The sequence below is a fragment of the Salmo salar genome, chromosome ssa20 (assembly GCF_905237065.1).
Source record: "Salmo salar chromosome ssa20, Ssal_v3.1, whole genome shotgun sequence".
NCBI classification, from domain to species: Eukaryota; Metazoa; Chordata; class Actinopteri; order Salmoniformes; family Salmonidae; genus Salmo; species Salmo salar.
Window position 1 is genome coordinate 72,694,622 of NC_059461.1, and position 21,719 is coordinate 72,716,340.

Sequence of the window (21,719 nt, forward strand, 5' to 3'; positions counted from 1 at the left end):
GGGCTAGTTATTTAGACACCCACCAAGTTTAGCCCTCACCAAAGTCAGATTTACTATAAGAAAAATGTTATTACCTTTGCTGTTCTTCGTCAGAATGCACTCCCAGGGCTTCTACTTCAATAAATGTTGGTTTGGTTCAAAATAATCCATAGTTATGTTCAAATATCCTCTGTTTTGTTCGTGCGTTCAAGACACTATCCGAAGTGTAAAGAAGGGTGACGCGCCCGATGCGTTTCGTGACAAAAAAATTCTAAATATTCCATTACCGTACTTCGAAGCATGTCAACCGCTGTTTAAAATACATTTTTATGCAATTTTTCTCGTAAAAAAGCGATAATCTTCCGACCGGGAAACCGTGTTTTAGTACAAAGAGAGAGAAAATAAAAACATGGGGTCGCCTCGTGCACGCGCCTCAATCTCATTGTCCTCTGATAGACCACTTACCAAAGGCGCTAATGTTTTTCAGCCAGGGGCTGCAAAGACGTCATTCAGCTTTTTCCCGGGTTCTGAGAGCCTATGGGAGCCGTAGGAAGTGTCACGTTACAGCAAAGATCCTAAGTTTTCAATAAAAAGAGTCAGGAAGCCCAAGGAATGGTCAGAGGGCACTTCCTGTACAGAATCTTCTCAGGTTTTTGCCTGCCATATGAGTTCTGTTATACTCACAGACACCATTCAAACAGTTTTAGAAACTTTAGGGTGTTTTCTATCCAAAGCCAATAATGATATGCATATTCTAGTTTCTGGGCAGTAGTAATAACCAGATTAAATCGGGTACGTTTTTTATCCGGCCGTGTAAATACTGCCCCCTAGCCCTAACAGGTTAAGAGAGAGAGAGAAACAAAGAAAGTACACGAGAGAAAAATACATTTGGGTGCATTTGTCAGCTATGCTTATTTTAACCCTAGCCTTGCCCTGAACTGCCGCTCTTATGGGTCAGAATATAATGATGTAATTACGTGTTGGAGGTCTCAGATGGGAAACTCTGTGTGGGTCGTTTAGGCTTCTCAAGGACGCACTTCTCCGACGCAACTCTCTGGTTGTCCTCACGATGTCAGTGTCCCTTTCGGCTTAGTGGTCTGATTCCTCGCCCTTGCTTTGGAAGGGGGCTTCTGAAGACAGACAGCTCTGTAGCTCAGAGCTCACAGCGTAGGAATGAAACAGTGTAGATACCACGATTCAATGGAGAGTGGAGGCTAGGTGGTTCGGCTTGAATTCACCCGCTTAGACACAGCTACTCATCCGTAGCTTGGGTAGAAAAAGGATTTCTATGTCTTCAACCTTGTGTTGTGTTTTGGATTTAGTTGAACTTTTAGACCTTGGCTGCAGCCTGGGGTCACTTAGTCTTCTCTGTTCATTCTTCACTCCCCTGTCTTATACCTTCGGGCCAGAAGTGGGCGTAACCTCCTTTAGGGCAATTCTCTGGGCGTACCAAGTTAAGAGGTAAAGCCTAGATTTTACTCAAATCCAATTTTAGACAACTTCACATTTCATCTTTACCAAAACATTCTCTTTGATTTGGACATTTTCCACACAACGTACAATGTATAAACATCAGGCATATACTGGGAAAACTCTTAAAGGTACAATGTTTTCGTAATAACGTCATCTGTTAACCTTTAATAACAAAACAAAAATTACATACATTTTCATATTCCATCTATCGTAATGACCACCATTGTGGCTGATGGAAACCATTGTTCCAAAGTCCCTTTATTGCATGTTTAATGTTCTGAGGCTGGTTCTCTATAGTGAGGACAAAGGAATTTCGTCTCTGGCCTAAGATTTATCATGGGCGTGAGGGGTCATAAAACCCTCACATCTTCAGACCCCTAGATCTCACCTACTCTGTTGGGGGTGAGAGATAATCTGTAGGGTTGTGGTCTCCTGTAACCTGACCTGATCAGGACAGTCATGACACACTCAAAAGTTATCAAAGACAGGGCAACAACAAGGGTTTGAGATTAAATGATTCACACTGACACGTAGCATCAGTGACTGTTCAGTCAGTTGTAATAATTAATTGCATAAAATCATCCACTCTTTACATAGATATCTCTTTTCTCATAGTGTTCATCAGTGGAGGCTGGTGGGAGGTGCTACAGGAGGACGGGCTCATTGTAATGGCATAAATGGAATCAAACAGGTTTGACTCCATTACATTTATTTCATTCCAGCCATTAATGAACCCATCCTCCTATAGCTCCTCCCCCCCAGCCTTCACTGGCGTTCATATTTGTATTATAGGCATTACTAATCAAGCACCACAAAAAACATGAACAGACCAATGGAGCCCGCAGAATATGGTTTTATCACATCCACATTAATTATTAGAATATTTCTTACGATTCTGTTGATCAGTGATGTAGTCGTAAAAAAGGGTGGGTAATGGGTATACTATAAACTCCAGTGGGCGATAGAGAGATAAACACCTATATAAAAAAGAACTGTATCGTTGATTTTTGATGTATGCTTAGGCCTATAGGGAAGATGTGATGTTCATATTGATGTTCATATTGGTTTTAAAATTGCCTTTTGTCCAGCATCTCGCACACAGTCAGCAGCGTCTCTACTTGAGCCGACTCGCTCACTCAAGCTGGGTTAGTTCGTTTCACGTCTCAAGTCTTCGGCCTGTGCCACCAGAGAGCGGAGTCAGCCGTTTGAGAGAGTGGCGAATGTGCTGCTAAAAAGCCAAATCCGACGCATGCGAACATATCAAACAAACTGTTCATGATTCCACTCATTCGCAGAGGCAGGAGCATGTAGAACTCAGATCAAGAATATAAGCGTTCTGAGCTTTGATCAACGCTAGGAGCAATATTTAGGTGTTGACGTTGACCCGTCATCTATTTTCTTTAGTGTACAAGACATATTTTTCAAATTAGAAAAAATTGCTGAGGTCCGGACCTCGGTGTCCTTAAATGTACACTGAACAAATTATAAACGCAACATGCAACAGTTCATACAAGGAAAAAGTCAATTTAAATGAATTAGGCCCTATTAAATAAATGAATTAGGCCCTAATCTATGAATGACTGGGAATACAGATATGAATCTGTTGGTCAAAGATACCTTAAAAAAAAAAAAACATATGGGCGTGGTTTAGAAAACCAGTCAGAATCTGGTGCGACCATCATTTGCCTCATGCAACGTGACAGATCTCTGCATAGAGTTGATCAGGCCATTGATTGTGGCTTCTGGAGTGTTGTCCCACTCCAATTCAACGGCTGTGCAAAGTTGCTGGATATTGGCGGGAACTGGAACACTCAGTCACACACTTCGATCCAGAGCATCCCAAATATGCTCAATGGGTGACATGTCTGGTGAGTATGCAGGCCAAGGAAGAAATGGGACATTTTCAGCTTCCAGGAATTGTGTACAGATTTTTGCAACATGTGGCCATGCATTATCATGCTGAAACATGAGGGGATGGCGGCAGATGAACGGCACGACAATGGTCTTCAGGATCTCAAGATATCTCTGTGTATTCAAATTGCCATCGATAAAACGCAATTGTGTTTGTTGTCCGTAGCTTATGGCTGCCCATACCATAACCCCACCACCTACATGGGGAAGTGTTCATAAAGGTGACATCAGCAAATGATCCAGCAGGTGAAGAAACCAGATGTGGAGGTCCTGGGATGTGGAGGCCTTGGGCTGGCGTGGTTATATGTGGTCTGCAGCGAATGGACATACAAATTCTTTAAAACCACATGAGGCGGCTTATGGTGGAGAAATGAACATTCAATTCTCTGCCAAAAGCTCTGGTGGAAAATCCTGCAGTCATCATGCCAATTTTACACTCCCTCAAAACTTGAGACATCTGTGGCATTGTGTAGTGACAAAACTGCACATTTTAGAGTGGCCTTTTATTGTCCCCATCACAAGGTGCACTTGTGTAATGATAATGTCGTTTAATTAGCTTCTTGATATGCCACACGAGTCAGGTGGATGGATTATCTTGGGAAATGAGAAATGCTCACTAACAGGTATGTAAACAAATTTGTGCACAAAAATTTAGAGAATATTTTTGTACATATGGAACATTTCTGGGATCTTTTATTTCAGCTCATGAAACATGGGACCAACATTTTACATGTTGCGTTTATATTTTTCTTCCGTATAGTTACGGCCGTGAACATACACATCAATCAACACTATGTTTAGATAAATTACTGGCTTACTCAAAACTAATGCACAATGAGACAGTGAAATGAAAATAAAGACAACACAGTACTGTTACAAAACAGCTTCTTTATTTAATTACAATATACACACACTTTAAAACATGATGATTTGGATGGTGCTTTTAACATGTGTGTGTTCCAGCAAAAAGTAATTGAGCTGTATAGTACCGTCATACCCAAGCATTCTTTGCATAGGAGTGTAGTGTTCAATAGAAGGGCTCCATTGAGATGAGATAGATCTATATAGAATAGATATCCCTTCAGTAAACATCCATGAGATTCCATGTAGAGGAGCGGACTAGAGTTGGTCCAGGAGTTTGTCCTGGTGAAGGAAACTACTGGCCCGAATGTATAGTCTGCTACACCCAGGGACACTTTGGCATTCTGATTGGTTCAGTCAGTAACACACACCCATAACAGTACAAAGGCAAATATTTCTAACAGGAAAAACAAATATTTTCTTTAAACATAATTTAATTTTTTTGTTGTCGTTATAAATAGATCCATAATAGTCCCATTAAACAGATTGCTGGATTTTCATATTTGAACTGTAAACTTAAGGTCACATGTTTCTGATTTTGTATTAAAGACAAAAAAAGTGATTTCAGAAAAGAAAACCTTTTACTGAGCTCCAATGACTTGGCAGTGTCAAACTTCAGTCCCCTTGAAGCATTATTATTTATTTTTTGGCCAGTGCAACCCTTCCATATTCATAAGGAGGATAGGGGAACGGAGGAAATACACTAGATTACCAAAAGTATGTGGACATCTGCTTGTCGAACATCTCATTCCAAAATCATGGGCATTAACATTAGAGTGGAGCCTGCTATAACAGCCTCCACTCTTCTGGGAAGGCTTTCCACTAGATGTTGGAACATTGCCGCGGGAACTTGCTTCCATTCAGCCACAAGAGCATTAGTGATGTGGGGCACTGATGTTGGGCGATTAGGCCTGGCTCGCAGTCGGCGTTCCAATTCATCCCAAAGGTGGGGTTAAGGTCAGGGCTCTGTGCAGGCCAGTCAAGTTCTTCCACACCGATCTCAACAAACCATTTCTGTATGGACCTTACTTTGTGCACTGGGGCATTATCATGCTGAAACAGGAAAGTGCCTTTCCCAAACTGTTGCCACAAAGTTGGAAGCACAGAATTGTTAAGAATGTCATTGTATGCTGTGGTGTTAAGATTTCCTAGCCCGAACCATGAAAAACAGCCCCAGACCATTATTTCTCCTCCACCAAACTTTACAGTTAGCACTCTGCATTGGGGCAGGTAGCGTTCTCCTGGCACCAGAGTCTAATGGCGGCGAGCTTTACACTACTCCAGCCGATGTTTGGCATTGTGATCTTAGGCTTGTGTGCGGCTGCTCACCCATTGAAACCCATTTCATGAAGCTCCATTTCATGAAGCTCCCAATGAACAGTTATTGTGCTGACATTTCTTCCAGAGGCAGTTTGGAACTTGGTAGTGAGTGTTGCAACCGAGAACAGACGATTTTTAGGTGCTAAGCGCTTCAGCACTCGGCGGTCCCGTTCTGTGAGCTTGTGTGGCCTACCCCTTCACGGCTGAGCCGTTGTTGCTCCTAGACGTTTCCACTTCACAATAACAGCACTTACAGTTGACTGGGGCAATGCAGAAATCTGACGAACTGACTTGTTGGAAAGGTGGCATCCTATGACAGTGCCACGTTGAAAGTCACTGATCTCTTCAGTACGGGCCATTCTACTGTTTGTGTATGGACATTGCATGGCTGTGTGCTCGATTTTATACACGTCAGCAACGGGCATGGCTGAAATAGCCAAATCCACTTATTTGAAGTGGTGTCCACATACAATATATATATATATATATATATATATATATACAAAAGTATATTAGTACAGCTTTGGGGAAGGTAAGTGGATCCTTGAGCTTTGTCTAAGTACCACTTCTACCTGCAGCAATTTGGTAAGGGGATGAGGGTTTAATCAGGGGTCAGTTGGTGAGAGTTCAGGTGTTAGAGGTCAGTGGTGAGGACAGGTGTAACTCCGTGTATGAGCAGGGTAGGACCCAGGTCCTTGGTGAGCAGGTCAAGCTGGCGCAGGTAGGCCGTGTAGTGCTGCGTGTCAGCCGGGGGGTGGGGCAAATACAGGAAACGCACGGCCGGAGGGGGACAGGCCTGCTCTAGGATCAACCTATTAACCGCCGACAGATACTCATCCGACAGCCTTGTGGCGTTGCTAGGGAAGCTATTCACATAGTCACCTCCTTCCTTCTCTTCAAACAACCCCCTCTTCCCCAGCCCCCCCTCCTCTCTCTGTGACTGGCGGGTGGGCCTCCTCTTGCCCGCCTCACCCTGCCTCTGCCAGTGTAGGGCCACCTGCTGGTCCCAGGGCACAGTGTACACGTTGGCTTTGATCCTCAGTTCCTTCAGCAGCTGACCCAGCTTTTCCTCAGAGCCTCGCAGGCTCCGCCCTTCCTCCACACATAGAAAGAGGCGGAGTCTAGCATGGCGCCAGGCGCGGACCATGTTGAGGACGCAGGCGAGCTGGAGCAGGAAGAGGGAGCAGGTGTCTACGTAGCTGGAGCTGTCTGGTCTCAGCAGGTTGACGGGCCACACATCCACGTACAGAGCACACTTCCCTGGGGACGAGGAGATGGTCGAGGTCCGGTCGAATTGGTGGAAGTAGCGGGCTAGCGCTACGTTCTTCAACATCTTCATGGCGTCTGCGATCACCGCCACGTATTCTTGGGGTCCCATGACTTTTCCGTTTCCCCCCATACCATCATTGGACGGCCGCAGGGCGGGGAAGTGGTAGGGCGGGCGTTTGTCCTCGGGGTCCTGAGTGGGGACAGTGGCATCTGCGAGGGTGGGGTCAGTGAGTTTGTCTTTGGGAGTGCAGTCATCATAGAAACCCAGGACCAAGGTGTTGGGCCTCATCCCACCTAGAGAGACAGAGGGATGGAAAGAGGGAGAGATGAGTGAATGGGTGTGATCGTAAAAGAGGTGTATAAGTGACAGTCGGGCCAGTTACAGCTAATAGAGAACATGGTATCAGAGAGTAGTGAATAGAATCATTGACCTAGGCCAGAGATGAAGAGTAGATGTTGGACTCCGTGCCGTACCGAGTCAGCCAGGGTGAGGTTAACAAATGCCTTGATGTTGAGGTGGTCCACCAGAGACAACCATGAGTCATAACGACACTGGAGAGGGTCAGACGGTAATGTGTCTGAGAGAAAGAGTGAGAAGGGGGGGTGGTGGAGAGAGAGAGGGGGTGGGAGGAGGATGGAGAAAGAGAGCGAGGGGGGAGAGGGTAGGATGGAGAGAGCGAGCGAGAGAAACAAAACATCAAAATCTGTGCAAACATTTTTGCCAGGGGCCATTATCTGCCAACTTCTCAGAGAATAAGAGATGAAGTTATTTCTCTGTGTAGTGACCTGATTGGGCAGTGCCACAGAAAAACATAACAAGAGACGAGAGAGAGAGAGCGAGCGAGACACACGCGAGAGCGAGCGAGACGCGAGAGAGCGCGAGCGAGACGCGAGAGAGAGCGAACGAGACGCGAGAGACAGCGAGCGAGCGAGACAGACGCACGCGAGAGAGCTAGGCGCGCGCGAGAGAGCGCGAGCGAGAGAGCGCGAGCGAGACGCGCGTGAGAGAGAGGGAGAGAGAGAGCGAGACGCGAGAGGGAGAGCGAGACGGGAGAGGCAGAGAGAGAGCGAGACGCGAGAGGGAGAGAGAGAGCGAGACGCGAGAGGGAGAGAGAGAGCGAGACGCGAGAGGGAGAGAGAGAGCGAGACGCGAGAGGGAGAGAGAGAGCGAGACGCGAGAACCAGAGAGAGAGCGAGACGCGAGAGGGAGAGAGAGAGGGCGAGACGCGAGAGAGAGCGAGACGCGAGAGGGAGAGCGAGACGCGAGAAGGAGAGAGAGAGGGAGACGCGAGAGGGAGAAAGAGAGGGAGACGCGAGAGGGAGAGAGAGAGCGAGACGGAGAGAGAGAGCGAGACGCGAGAGGGAGAGAGAGAGCGAGACGCGAGAGGGAGAGAGAGAGCGAGACGCGAGAGGGAGAGAGAGAGCGAGACGCGAGAGGGAGAGAGACGAGACGCGAGAGGGAGAGAGCGAGACGCGAGAGGGAGAGAGAGAGCGAGACGCGAGAGGGAGAGAGAGAGCGAGACGCGACGAGGGAGAGAGAGAGGCGAGACGCGAGAGGGAGAGAGAGAGAGCGAGACGCGAGAGGGAGAGAGAGAGCGAGACGCGAGAGGGAGAGAGAGAGAGCGAGACGCGAGAGGGAGAGAGAGAGCGAGACGCGAGAGGGAGAGAGAGAGCGAGAGGGAGAGAGAGAGCGAGACGCGAGAGGGAGAGAGAGAGCGAGACGCGAGAGGGAGAGAGAGAGCGAGACGCGAGAGGGAGAGAGAGAGCGAGACGCGAGAGGGAGAGAGAGAGCGAGACGGAGAGAGAGAGCGAGACGCGAGAGGGAGAGAGAGAGCGAGACGCGAGAGGGAGAGAGAGAGCGAGACGCGAGAGGGAGAGAGAGAGCGAGACGCGAGAGGGAGAGAGCGAGACGCGAGAGGGAGAGAGAGAGCGAGACGCGAGAGGGAGAGAGAGAGCGAGACGCGAGAGGGAGAGAGAGAGCGAGACGCGAGAGGGAGAGAGAGAGCGAGACGCGAGAGGGAGAGAGAGAGCGAGACGCGAGGAGAGAGAGAGAGAGAGAGCGAGACGCGAGAGAGAGAGAGAGAGCGAGACGCGAGAGGGAGAGAGAGAGCGAGAGGGAGAGAGAGAGCGAGACGCGAGAGAGAGAGCGAGACGCGAGAGGGAGAGAGAGAGCGAGACGCGAGAGGGAGAGAGAGAGCGAGACGCGAGAGGGAGAGAGAGAGCGAGACGCGAGAGGGAGAGAGAGCGAGACGCGAGAGGGAGAGAGAGAGCGAGACACGAGAGGGAGAGAGAGAGCGAGACGCGAGAGGGAGTGAGAGAGCGAGACGCGAGAGGGGGAGAGAGAGAGCGAGCGAGACGCGAGAGAGAGCGAGCGAGACGCGAGAGAGAGCGAGCGAGACGCGAGAGAGAGAGCGAGACAGACGCGAGAGAGAGAGCGAGACGCAACAGAGAGCGAGACGCGAGAGGGGGAGAGAGAGCGAGACGCGAGAGGGGGAGAGAGAGCGAGACGCGAGAGGGGGAGAGAGAGCGAGACGCGAGAGGGGGAGAGAGAGACGAGACGCGAGAGGGGGAGAGAGAGCGAGACGGGAGAGAGAGAGCGAGACGGGAGAGAGAGGGAGACGCAAGAGGGGGAGAGAGAGGGAGACGCAAGAGGGAGAGAGAGGGAGACGCAAGAGAGAGACGTGAGAGAGACGCGAGAGAGAGAGGGAGACGCGAGAGGGAGACGCGAGAGAGCGAGAGGGAGAGGGAGAGCGAGAGGGAGAGAGAGAGCGAGAGAGAGAGCGAGAGAGAGAGAGAGAGAGCGAGAGAGAGAGAGCGAGAGGGAGAGAGAGAGCGAGACGCGAGAGGAGAGAGAGCGAGACGCGAGAGGGAGAGCGAGACGCGAGAGGGAGAGCGAGACGCGAGAGGGAGAGAGAGCAGAGCGAGACGCGAGAGGGAGAGCGAGACGCGAGAGGGAGAGAGAGAGCGAGACGCGAGAGGGAGAGCGAGAGGAGAGAGCGAGACGCGAGAGGGAGAGAACGAGACGCGAGAGGAGAGAGAGAGCGAGACGCGAGAGGGAGAGCGAGACGCGAGAGGAGCGAGCGAGACGAGAGAGAGAGAGCGAGACGCGAGAGGGAGAGAGAGAGCGAGACGCGAGAGGGAGAGAGAGAGAGCGAGACGCGAGAGGGAGAGCGAGACGCGAGAGCGAGAGGGAGAGCGAGAGAGCGAGAGAGAGCGAGACGCGAGAGGGAGAGAGAGAGCGAGACGCGAGAGGGAGAGAGAGAGCGAGACGCGAGAGGGAGAGAGAGAGCGAGACGCGAGAGGGAGAGAGAGAGCGAGACGCGAGAGGGAGAGAGAGAGCGAGACGCGAGAGGGAGAGAGAGAGCGAGACGCGAGAGGGAGAGAGAGAGCGAGACGCGAGAGGGAGAGCGAGACGCGAGAGGAGAGAGAGAGCGAGACGCGAGAGGAGAGAGAGCGAGACGCGAGAGGGAGAGCGAGACGCAGAGGAGAGAGCGAGACGCGAGAGGAGAGAGCGAGACGCGAGAGGGAGAGCGAGACGCGAGAGGGAGAGCGAGACGCGAGAGGGAGAGAGAGAGCGAGACGCGAGAGGGAGAGCGAGACGCGAGAGGGAGAGCGAGACGCGAGAGGGAGAGCGAGACGCGAGAGGGAGAGAGAGAGCGAGACGCGAGAGGGAGAGAGAGAGCGAGACGCGAGAGCGAGAGAGAGAGCGAGACGCGAGAGGGAGAGAGAGAGAGAGAGAGCGAGAGGGAGAGAGAGAGCGAGACGCGAGAGGGGGAGAGAGAGCGAGACGAGAGAGGGAGAGAGAGAGAGCGAGACGCGAGAGGGAGAGAGAGAGCGAGACGCGAGAGGGAGAGAGAGAGCGAGACGCGAGAGGGAGAGAGAGAGCGAGACGCGAGAGGGAGAGAGAGAGCGAGACGCGAGAGGGAGAGAGAGAGCGAGACGCGAGAGGGAGAGCGAGACGCGAGAGAGAGAGCGAGACGCGAGAGGGAGAGCGAGACGCGAGAGGGAGAGCGAGACGCGCGAGAGAGAGAGCGAGAGCGAGAGCGAGAGCCGAGAGAGAGCGAGACGCGAGAGAGAGAGAGAGCGAGACGCGAGAGGAGAGAGAGAGAGCGAGACGCGAGAGGGAGAGAGAGCGAGACGCGAGAGGGAGAGAGAGAGACGCGAGAGGGAGAGAGAGAGCGAGACGGAGAGAGAGACGCGAGAGCGAGAGAGAGAGAGAGAGCGAGACGCGAGAGGGAGAGAGAGCGAGACGCGAGAGGGAGAGAGAGAGCGAGACGCGAGAGGGAGAGAGAGACGGCGAGAGAGAGAGCGAGACGGGAGAGAGAGAGCGAGACGGGCGAGAGAGAGAGAGCGAGACGCGAGAGAGCGAGAGAGAGAGCGAGACGCGAGAGGGAGAGAGAGAGCGAGACGCGAGAGGGAGAGAGCGAGCGAGACGCGAGAGAGAGCGCGAGACGCGAGAGGAGAGACGCGAGAGAGCGAGAGAGCGAGACGCGAGAGGGAGAGAGCGAGACGCGAGAGGGAGAGAGAGAGCGAGACGCGAGAGAGAGCGAGAGAGCGAGACGCGAGAGCGAGACGAGGGAGAGAGCGAGCGAGAGGGAGAGAGAGCGAGACGGAGAGAGAGCGAGACGCAGAGAGCGAGAGAGAGAGCGAGAGCGAGAGGGAGAGAGAGAGCGAGACGCGAGAGGGAGAGAGAGAGCGAGACGCGAGAGGGAGAGAGAGAGCGAGACGCGAGAGGGAGAGAGAGAGCGAGACGCGAGAGGGAGAGAGCGAGCGAGACGCGAGAGGGAGAGAGAGAGCGAGACGCGAGAGGGAGAGAGAGAGCGAGACGCGAGAGGGAGAGAGAGAAGCGAGACGCGAGAGGAGAGAGAGAGCGAGACGCGAGAGGAGAGAGAGAGCGAGAGGAGAGCGAGAGAGAGAGAGACGCGAGAGAGAGCGAGACGCGAGAGGGAGAGAGAGAGCGAGACGCGAGAGGGGGAGAGAGAGCGAGACGCGAGAGGGAGAGAGAGAGCGAGACGCGAGAGGGAGAGAGCGAGACGCGAGAGGAGAGAGAGACGCGAGAGGGAGAGAGAGAGCGAGACGCGAGAGGGGAGAGAGAGCGAGACGCGAGTGGGAGAGAGCGAGCGAGACGCGAGAGGGAGAGAGCGAGCGAGACGCGAGAGGGAGAGAGCGAGCGAGGGAGAGAGCGAGCGAGAGGGAGAGAGAGCGAGAGGGAGAGAGAGCGAGAGAGAGCGAGAGAGGGAGAGAGAGAGCGAGACGCGAGAGAGAGAGAGAGCGAGACGCGAGAGGGAGAGAGAGAGGAGACGCGAGAGCGAGAGAGAGAGCGAGACGCGAGAGGGAGAGAGAGAGCGAGACGCGAGAGGGAGAGAGAGAGCGAGACGCGAGAGGGAGAGCGAGAGCGAGACGCGAGAGAGAGCGAGACGCGCGAGAGAGAGCGAGAAGCGTGAGAAAGAGCGAGACGCGCGAGAGAGAGAGAGACGCGTGAGGGAGAGAGAGACGCGTGAGGGAGAGAGAGACGCGAGAGGGAGAGAGAGAGCGAGAGGGAGAGAGAGAGCGAGAGGGAGAGAGCGAGCGAGACGCGAGAGGGAGGAGAGAGAGCGAGACGCGAGAGGGAGAGAGAGAGCGAGACGCGAGAGGGAGAGAGAGAGCGAGACGCGAGAGGGAGAGAGAGAGCGAGACGCGAGAGGGAGAGAGAGAGCGAGACGCGAGAGGGAGAGAGAGAGCGAGACGCGAGAGGGAGAGAGAGAGCGAGACCGAGAGGGAGAGAGAGCGAGACGCGAGAGGGAGAGCGAGACGCGAGAGGGAGAGCGAGACGCGAGAGGGAGAGCGAGACGCGAGAGGGAGAGAGAGAGCGAGACGCGAGAGGGAGAGAGAGAGCGAGACGCGAGAGGGAGAGAGAGAGCGAGACGCGAGAGGGAGAGAGAGAGCGAGACGCGAGAGGGAGAGAGAGACGAGACGCGAGAGGGAGAGAGAGCGAGACGCAGAGGAGAGCGAGACGCGAGAGGAGAGCGAGACGCGAGAGAGAGAGCGCGAGAGAGAGCGAGACGCGCGAGAGAGAGCGAGACGCGAGAGAGAGAGCGAGACGCGCGAGAGAGAGCGAGACGCGCGAGAGAGAGCGAGACGCGCGAGAGAGAGCGAGACGCGCGAGAGAGAGCGAGACGCGCGAGAGAGAGAGCGAGACGCGAGAGAGAGAGCGAGACGCGAGAGCGAGAGAGAGCGAGACGCAGAGAGAGAGCGAGACGCGCGAGGGAGAGAGAGAGCGAGACGCGAGAGAGAGAGCGAGAGACGCGAGAGAGGAGAGCGAGACGCGCGAGAGAGAGCGAGACGCGCGAGAGAGAGCGAGACGCGCGAGAGAGAGCGAGACGCGCGAGAGAGAGCGAGACGCGCGAGAGAGAGCGAGACGCGCGAGAGAGAGAGACGCGCGAGAGAGAGAGACGCGCGAGAGAGAGACGCGAGAGAGACGCGAGAGGGAGAGAGAGACGCGAGAGGGAGAGAGAGACGCGAGAGGGAGAGAGAGACGCGAGAGGGAGAGAGAGACGCGAGAGGGCGAGACGCGAGAGCAGAGGGAGACGAGAGCGAGAGAGAGACGCGAGAGGGAGAGAGAGAGCGCGCGAGAGAGAGACGAGAGGGAGAGAGGAGCGAGACGCGAGAGGGAGAGAGACGCGAGAGGAGAGAGCAAGGACGCGAGAGGAGAGAGCAGGAGACGCGAGAGGAGAGCGAGACGCGAGAGGGAGAGAGAGCGAGACGCGAGAGGGAGAGAGAGAGCGAGACGCGAGAGGGAGAGAGAGAGCGAGACGCGAGAGGGAGAGAGAGAGACGAGACGCGAGAGGGAGAGAGAGAGCGAGACGCGAGAGGAGAGAGAGAGCGAGACGCGAGAGGGAGAGAGAGAGCGAGACGCGAGAGGAGAGAGAGCGAGACGCGAGAGGGAGAGAGAGCAGACGCGAGAGGGAGAGAGAGAGCGAGACGCGAGAGAGAGAGAGAGCGAGACGCGAGAGGGAGAGAGAGAGCGAGACGCGAGAGGGAGAGAGAGAGCGAGACGCGAGAGGAGGCGAGACGCGCGAGAGGAGAGAGAGAGAGCGAGACGCGAGAGGGAGCAGAGAGAGCGAGACGCGAGAGGGAGAGCGAGACGCGAGAGGGAGAGAGAGCGAGACGCGAGAGGGAGAGAGAGAGCGAGACGCGAGAGGGAGAGAGAAGAGCGAGACGCGAGAGGGAGAGACGAGACGCGAGAGGGAGAGAGACGCGAGAGGGAGCGAAGAGAGAGAGCGAGACGCGAGAGGGAGAGAGAGACGAGACGCGAGAGGGAGAGAGAGAGCGAGACGCGAGAGGAGAGCGAGAGCGAGAGAGAGAGCGAGACGAGGAGAGAGAGAGCGAGACGCGAGAGGGAGAGCGAGACGCGAGAGGGAGAGCGAGAGGAGAGCGAGACGCGAGAGGGAGAGAGAGAGCGAGACGCGAGAGAGAGAGAGCGAGACGCGAGAGGGAGAGAGAGAGCGAGACGAGAGGGGAGAGAGAGCGAGACGCGAGAGGGAGAGAGCGAGAGCGAGAGAGAGAGCGAGACGCGAGAGGGAGAGAGAGACGCGAGAGGGAGAGAGAGCGAGACGCAGAGAGAGAGAGAGCGAGACGCGAGAGGAGAGAGCGAGACGCGAGAGGGAGAGAGAGAGCGAGACGCGAGAGGGGAGAGAGAGAGCGAGACGAGAGGGAGAGAGAGAGCGAGACGCGAGAGGGAGAGAGAGAGCGAGACGCGAGAGGGAGAGAGAGAGCGAGACGCGAGAGGGAGAGAGAGAGCGAGACGCGAGAGGGAGAGAGAGAGCGAGACGCGAGAGAGAGAGCGAGAGAGGGAGAGAGAGCGAGAGAGAGAGCGAGACGCGAGAGCGAGCGAGACGCGAGAGGGAGCGAGACGCGAGAGGGAGAGAGAGAGCGAGACGCGAGAGGGAGAGAGAGAGCGAGACGCGAGAGGGAGAGAGAGAGCGAGACGCGAGAGGGAGAGAGAGAGCGAGACGCGAGAGGGAGAGAGAGAGCGAGACGCGAGAGGAGCGAGAGAGAGAGAGCGAGACGCGAGAGGGAGAGAGAGAGCGAGACGCGAGAGGGAGAGAGAGAGCGAGAGCGAGAGAGCGAGAGAGAGAGCGAGACGCGAGAGGGAGAGAGAGAGCGAGACGCGAGAGGGAGAGAGAGAGCGAGACGCGAGAGGGAGAGCGAGACGCGAGAGGGAGAGCGAGACGCGAGAGAGAGAGCGAGACGCGAGAGAGAGAGCGAGACGCGAGAGAGAGAGCGAGACGCGAGAGGGAGAGAGAGACGCGAGAGGGAGAGAGAGACGCGAGAGGGAGAGAGAGACGCGAGAGGGAGAGAGAGAGCGAGACGCGAGAGGGAGAGAGAGAGCGAGACGCGAGAGGGAGAGAGCGAGCGAGACGCGAGAGGGAGAGAGAGAGCGAGACGCGAGAGGGAGAGAGAGAGCGAGAGGCGAGACGCGAGAGAGAGAGAGCGAGACGCGAGAGGGAGAGAGAGAGCGAGACGCGAGAGGAGAGAGAGAGCGAGACGCGAGAGGGAGAGAGAGAGAGCCAGACGCGAGAGAGAGAGCGAGAGGAGAGAGCGAGACGCGAGAGAGAGAGAGAGAGAGCGAGACGCCGAGAGGAGAGAGAGCGAGACGCGAGAGGGAGAGAGAGAGCGAGACGCGAGAGGGAGAGAGAGAGCGACGCGAGAGGGAGAGCGAGAGCAGAGAGCGAGCGAGAGAGAGAGAGCGAGACGCGAGAGGCGGAGAGAGAGCGAGACGCGAGAGCGAGAGAGAGAGCGAGACGAGAGGGAGAGAGAGAGCGAGACGCGAGAGGGAGAGAGACGCGAGAGAGAGCGAGAGGGAGAGAGACGCGAGAGGGAGAGAGAGACGCGAGAGGGAGAGAGAGAGCGAGACGCGAGAGGGAGAGAGAGCGAGACGAGAGGGAGAGAGAGAGAGCGAGAGAGGGAGAGAGAGCGAGCGAGAGGGAGAGAGAGAGCGAGACGCGAGAGGGAGAGAGAGCGAGACGAGACGAGAGGGAGAGAGAGAGGAGACGCGAGAGAGAGAGAGCCAGAGCGCGAGAGGAGAGCAGAGCGAGAGCGGAAGAGGGAGAGAGAGCGAGACGCGAGAGGGAGAGAGAGACGCGAGAGAGAGACGAGGGAGACAGAGAGGAGAGAGCGAGACGCGAGAGGGCGAAGCGAGCGAGAGAGAGAGAGCAGCGAGACGCGAGAGAGAGAGAGAGCGAGACGCGCGAGGGGAGAGAGAGCGAGACGCGAGAGGGAGAGAGAGAGCGAGACGCGAGAGGGAGAGAGAGCGAGACGAGAGCGAGACGAGAGGAGAGAGCGAGACGCGAGAGGGAGAGGCGAGAGGAGAGCGAGAGAGCGAGCAACGCGAGAGGGAGAGAGAGACGAGACGCGAGAGAGAGAGCGAGACGCGAGAGAGAAGCGAGACGCGAGAGGAGAAGAGCGAGACGCGAGAGGGCGAGAGAGAGAGCGAGACGCGAGAGAAGAGAGCGAGACGCGAGAGGGAGAGAGAGAGCGAGACGCGAGAGGGAGAGAGAGAGCGAGACGCGAGAGGGAGAGAGAGAGCGAGACGAGAGAGAGAGAGCGAGACGCGAGAGGGAGAGAGAGAGCGAGACGCGAGAGGGAGAGAGAGAGGAGAGAGAGAGAGGGAGAGCGAGACGCGCGAGGGAGAGAGAGACGCGCGAGGGAGAGAGAGACGCGAGAGGGAGAGAGAGACGCGAGAGGGAGAGAGAGACGCGAGAGGGAGAGAGGCAGAGAGAGAGCGAGACGCGAGAGGGAGAGAGAGAGCGAGACGCGAGAGGGAGAGAGAGAGCGAGACGCGAGAGCGAGCGAGACGCGAGAGAGAGCGAGCGAGACGCGAGAGAGAGAGCGAGCGAGACGCGAGAGAGAGAGCGAGACGCGAGAGGGGGAGAGAGAGCGAGACGCGAGAGGGGGAGAGAGAGCGAGACGCGAGAGGGGGAGAGAGGCGAGACGCGAGAGGGGGAGAGAGAGCGAGACGCGAGAGGGGGAGAGAGAGCGAGACGCGAGAGGGGGAGAGAGAGCGAGCGAGCGAGACGCGAGAGGGAGAGAGCGAGCGAGACGCGAGAGAGAGAGCGAGCGAGACGCGAGAGAGAGAGCGAGCGAGACGCGAGAGAGAGCGCGAGCGAGACGCGAGAGAGAGAGCGAGACGAGAGAGCGAGCGACGCGAGAGAAAGCGAGCGAGACGCGAGAGACGCGAGAGAGACGCGAGAGAGAGAGCGAGCGAGACGCGAGAGAGACAGCGAGAGAGAGATCGAGAGACGCGAGAGAGAGAGCGAGACGCGAGAGGGGGAGAGAGAGCGAGACGCGAGAGGGGGAGAGAGGCGAGACGCGAGAGGGGGAGAGAGAGCGAGACGCGAGAGGGGGAGAGAGAGCGAGACGCGAGGGGGAGAGAGAGCGAGACGCGAGAGGGGGAGAGAGAGCGAGACGCGAGAGGGGGAGAGCGAGACGCGAGAGGGGAGAGAGAGACGCGCGAGAGAGAGAGACGCGCGAGAGAGAGAGACGCGCGAGAGAGAGACGCGAGAGGAGAGAGAACGCGAGAGGGAGAGAGAGACGCGAGAGGGAGAGAGAGACGCGAGAGGGAGAGAGAGACGCGAGAGGGAGAGAGAGACGCGAGAGGGAGAGAGAGACGCGAGAGGGAGAGAGAGACGCGAGAGGGAGAGAGAGAGCGAGAGAGAGACGAAGACGAGCGAGACGCGAGAGGGAGAGAGCGAGCGAGACGCGAGAGGGAGAGAGGAGCGAGACGCGAGAGAGAGCGAGCGAGAGAGAGAGACGCGAGACGAGAGAGAGAGAGGGAGAGAGAGACGCGAGAGGGAGAGAGAGACGCGAGAGGGAGAGAGAGACGCGAGAGGGAGAGAGAGACGCGAGAGGGAGAGAGACGCGAGAGGGAGAGAGCGACGCGAGAGGGAGAGAGCGGAAGCGAGAGGGAGAGAGAGCGAACGCGAGAGGGAGAGACGAGCGAGACGCGAGAGGGAGAAGAGCGAGCGAGACGCGAGAGGGAGAGAGCGAGCGAGACGCGAGAGGGAGAGAGAGCGAGACGCGAGAGAGAGACGAGCGAGACGCGAGAGAGAGATGACGAGACGAGAGAGAGACGACGAGACGCGAGAGAGCCGACGAGACGCGAGAGGGGGAGAGAGAGCGAGACGCGAGAGGGGGAGAGAGAGCGAGACGCGAGAGGGGGAGAGAGAGCGAGACGCGAGAGGGGGAGAGAGAGAGCGAGACGCGAGAGGGGGAGAGAGAGCGAGACGCAGAGGGGGAGAGAGAGCGAGACGCGAGAGGGGGAGAAGAGCGAGACGCGAGAGGGGGAGAGAGAGCGAGACGCGAGAGGGGGAGAGAGAGCGAGCCAGACGCGAGAGGGGGAGAGAGAGCGAGCCAGACGCGAGAGGGGGAGAGAGAGCGAGCCAGACGCGAGAGGGGGAGAGAGAGCGAGCCAGACGCGAGAGGGGGAGAGAGAGCGAGCCAGACGCGAGAGGGGGAGAGCGAGCGAGCGAGACGCGAGAGGGAGAGAGCGAGCGAGCGAGACGCGAGAGGGAGAGAGAGAGCGAGCAGACGCGAGAGGGAGAGAGAGCGAGCGAGACGCGAGAGGGAGAGATCGAGCGAGCGAGACGCGAGAGGGGGAGAGAGCGAGACGCGAGAGGGGGAGAGAGAAGACGCGAGAGGGAGAGAGCGAGCGAGACGCGAGAGGGAGAGAGCGAGCGAGACGCGAGAGGGAGAGAGCGAGCGAGACGCGAGAGGAGAGAGCAGAGCGAGACGCGAGAGGGAGAGAGCGAGCCAGACGCGAGAGGGAGAGAGCGAGCCAACGCGAGAGGGGAGAGCCGAGACGCGAGAGGGAAGAGCACGCGAGAGGGGGAGAGAAGCGAGACGCGAGAGGGGAGAGAGAGCGAGACGCCAGAGGGAGAGAGAGCGAGACGCGAGAGGGGAGAGACGAGCGAGAGGCGAGAGCGGGAGAGAGCGAGAGGCGAGAGCGAGACGACGAGAGGGAAGAGAGCGAGACGCGAGAGGGGAGAGAGAGCGAGACGCGAGAGGGGGAGAGAGAGCGAGACGCGAGAGGGGGAGAGAGAGCGAGACGCGAGAGGGGGAGAGAGAGCGAGACGCGAGAGGGGAGAGAGAGCGAGACCGAGAGGGGGAGAGGGAGCGAGACGCGAGAGGGGGAGAGGGAGCGAGACGCGAGAGGGGGGAGAGAGAGCGAGACGCGAGAGGGGGAGAGAGAGCGAGACGCGAGAGGGGGAGAGAGCGAGACGCGAGAGGGGGAGAGAGAGCCGAGACGCGAGAGGGGGAGAGAGAGCGAGACGCGAGAGGGAGAGAGAGAGGAGACGCGAGAGGGCGACGCGAGAGGGCACGCGAGAGGGCGACGCGAGAGGGCGACGCGAGAGGGCGACGCGAGAGGGCGACGCGAGAGCGAGACGCGAGAGGGAGACGCGAGAGGGAGACGCGAGAGGGAGACGCGAGAGGGAGACGCGAGAGGGAGACGCGAGAGGGAGACGCGAGAGGGAGACGAGAGGGAGACGCGAGAGGGAGACGCGAGACGGAGACGCGAGAGGAGACGCGAGAGGGAGACGCGAGAGGGAGACGCGCGAGAGGGAGACGCGCGAGAGGGAGACGGAAGAGAGAGAGAGACGCAAGAGAGAGAGAGACGCGAGAGGGAGAGAGAGAGGGAGACGCAAGAGGGAGACGCGAGAGAGACGCGAGAGAGAGCGAGCGAGACGCGAGAGGGGGAGAGAGAGCGAGACGCGAGAGGGGGAGAGCGAGCGAGACGCGAGAGGGGGAGAGCGAGCGAGACGCGAGAGGGGGAGAGGAGCGAGACGCGAGAGGGGGAGAGAGAGCGAGACGCGAGAGGGGGAGAGAGAGCGAGACGCGAGAGGGGGAGAGAGAGCGAGACGCGAGAGGGGGAGAGAGAGAGACGAGACGCGAGAGGGGGAGAGAGAGCGAGACGCGAGAGGGGGAGAGAGAGCGAGACGCGAGAGGGGGAGAGAGAGCGAGACGCGAGAGGAGAGAGCGAGACGCGAGAGGGGAGAGAGCGAGAGAGCGAGACGCGAGAGGGGAGAGAGAGCGAGACGCGAGAGGGGAGAGAGAGCGAGACGCGAGAGGGGAGAGAGAGCGAGACGCGAGAGGGGGAGAGAGAGCGAGACGCGAGAGGGGGAGAGAGAGCGAGACGCGAGGGGGAGAGAGAGCGAGACGCGAGAGGGGGAGAGAGAGCGAGACGCGAGAGGGGGAGAGAGAGCGAGACGCGAGAGGGGGAGAGAGCGAGACGCGAGAGGGGGAGAGAGAGCGAGACGCGAGAGGGGGAGAGAGAGCGAGACGCGAGAGGGGGAGAGAGAGCGAGACGCGAGAGGGGGAGAGAGAGCGAGACGCGAGAGGGGGAGAGAGAGCGAGACGCGAGAGGGGGAGAGAGAGCGAGACGCGAGAGGGGGAGAGAGAGCGAGACGCGAGAGGGGGAGAGAGAGAGAGACGCGAGAGGGGAGAGAGAGAGAGACGCGAGAGGGGGAGAGAGAGAGACGCGAGAGGGGGAGAGAGAGAGAGACGCGAGAGGGGGAGAGAGAGAGACGCGAGATGGGGAGAGAGAGAGAGACGCGAGAGGGGGAGAGGGAGCGAGACGCGAGAGGGGAAGAGGGAGCGAGACGCGAGAGGGGGAGAGGGAGCGAGACGCGAGAGGGGGAGAGGGAGCGAGACGCGAGAGGGGGAGAGGAGCGAGACGCGAGAGGGGGAGAGGGAGCGAGACGCGAGAGGGGGAGAGGGAGCGAGACGCGAGAGGGGGAGAGGGAGCGAGACGCGAGAGGGGGAGAGGGAGCGAGACGCGAGAGGGGGAGAGAGAGCGAGACGCGAGAGGGGGAGAGAGAGCGAGACGCGAGAGGGGGAGAGAGCGAGACGCGAGAGGGGAGAGAGCGAGACGCGAGAGGGGGAGAGAGAGCGAGACGCGAGAGGGGGAGAGAGAGGGAGAGAGAGAGCGAGACGCGAGAGGGAGAGAGAGAGGGAGACGCGAGAGGGCGACGCGAGAGGGCGACGCGAGAGGGCGACGCGAGAGGGCGACGCGAGAGGGAGACGCGAGAGGGAGACGCGAGAGGAGACGCGAGAGGGAGACGCGAGAGGGAGACGCGAGAGGGAGACGCGAGAGGGAGACGCGAGAGGGAGACGCGCGAGAGGGAGACGGAAGAGAGAGAGAGACGCGAGAGAGAGAGAGACGCGAGAGGGAGAGAGACGCGAGAGGGAGAGAGAGAGGGAGACGCGAGAGGGAGACGCGAGAGAGACGCGAGAGAGAGCGAGCGAGACGCGAGAGGGGGAGAGAGAGCGAGACGCGAGAGGGAGAGAGAGAGCGAGACGCGAGAGGGGGAGAGAGAGCGAGACGCGAGAGGGGGAGAGAGAGCGAGACGCGAGAGGGGGAGAGCGAGCGAGACGCGAGAGGGGGAGAGCGAGCGAGACGCGAGAGGGGGAGAGAGAGCGAGACGCGAGAGGGGGAGAGAGAGCGAGACGCGAGAGGGGGAGAGAGAGCGAGACGCGAGAGGGGGAGAGAGAGCGAGACGCGAGAGGGGAGAGAGAGAGCGAGACGCGAGAGGGGGAGAGAGAGCGAGACGCGAGAGGGGGAGAGAGAGCGAGACGCGAGAGGGGGAGAGAGAGAGCGAGACGCGAGAGGGGAGAGAGAGAGCGAGAGGAGAGCGAGACGCGAGAGAGAGAGAGCGAGCGAGACGCGAGAGAGAGCGAGACGCGAGAGAGCGAGCGAGACGCCGAGAGGGAGAGAGCGAGCGAGACGGGGAGAGCGAGCGAGACGCGAGAGAGAGAGCGAGCGAGACGCGAGAGAGAGCGAGCGAGACGCGAGAGAGACGCGAGAGAGAGCGAGCGAGACGCGAGAGAGAGAGCGAGCGAGACGCGAGAGAGAGAGCGAGCGAGACGCG

At 58.0% G+C, this 21,719-nt stretch overlaps 1 protein-coding gene across 1 annotated transcript in view; it reads right to left on the reverse strand.

Annotated features, from left to right (window-relative positions):
• Nucleotides 1-5,946: 5,946 nt before the first annotated feature.
• LOC106581294 (solute carrier family 12 member 9) overlaps nucleotides 5,947-21,719 on the reverse strand; it is an 84,861-nt gene continuing 69,088 nt past the window's right edge. The window contains exons 12-13 of the mRNA XM_014163255.2: nucleotides 7,245-7,391; nucleotides 5,947-7,107 (exon numbers count right to left, since the gene is read on the reverse strand). Of these exons, the coding sequence (XP_014018730.2) occupies nucleotides 6,179-7,107; nucleotides 7,245-7,391 (1,076 nt within the window). The 3' untranslated portion in view covers nucleotides 5,947-6,178. The remainder of the gene's footprint in view (nucleotides 7,108-7,244; nucleotides 7,392-21,719) is intronic.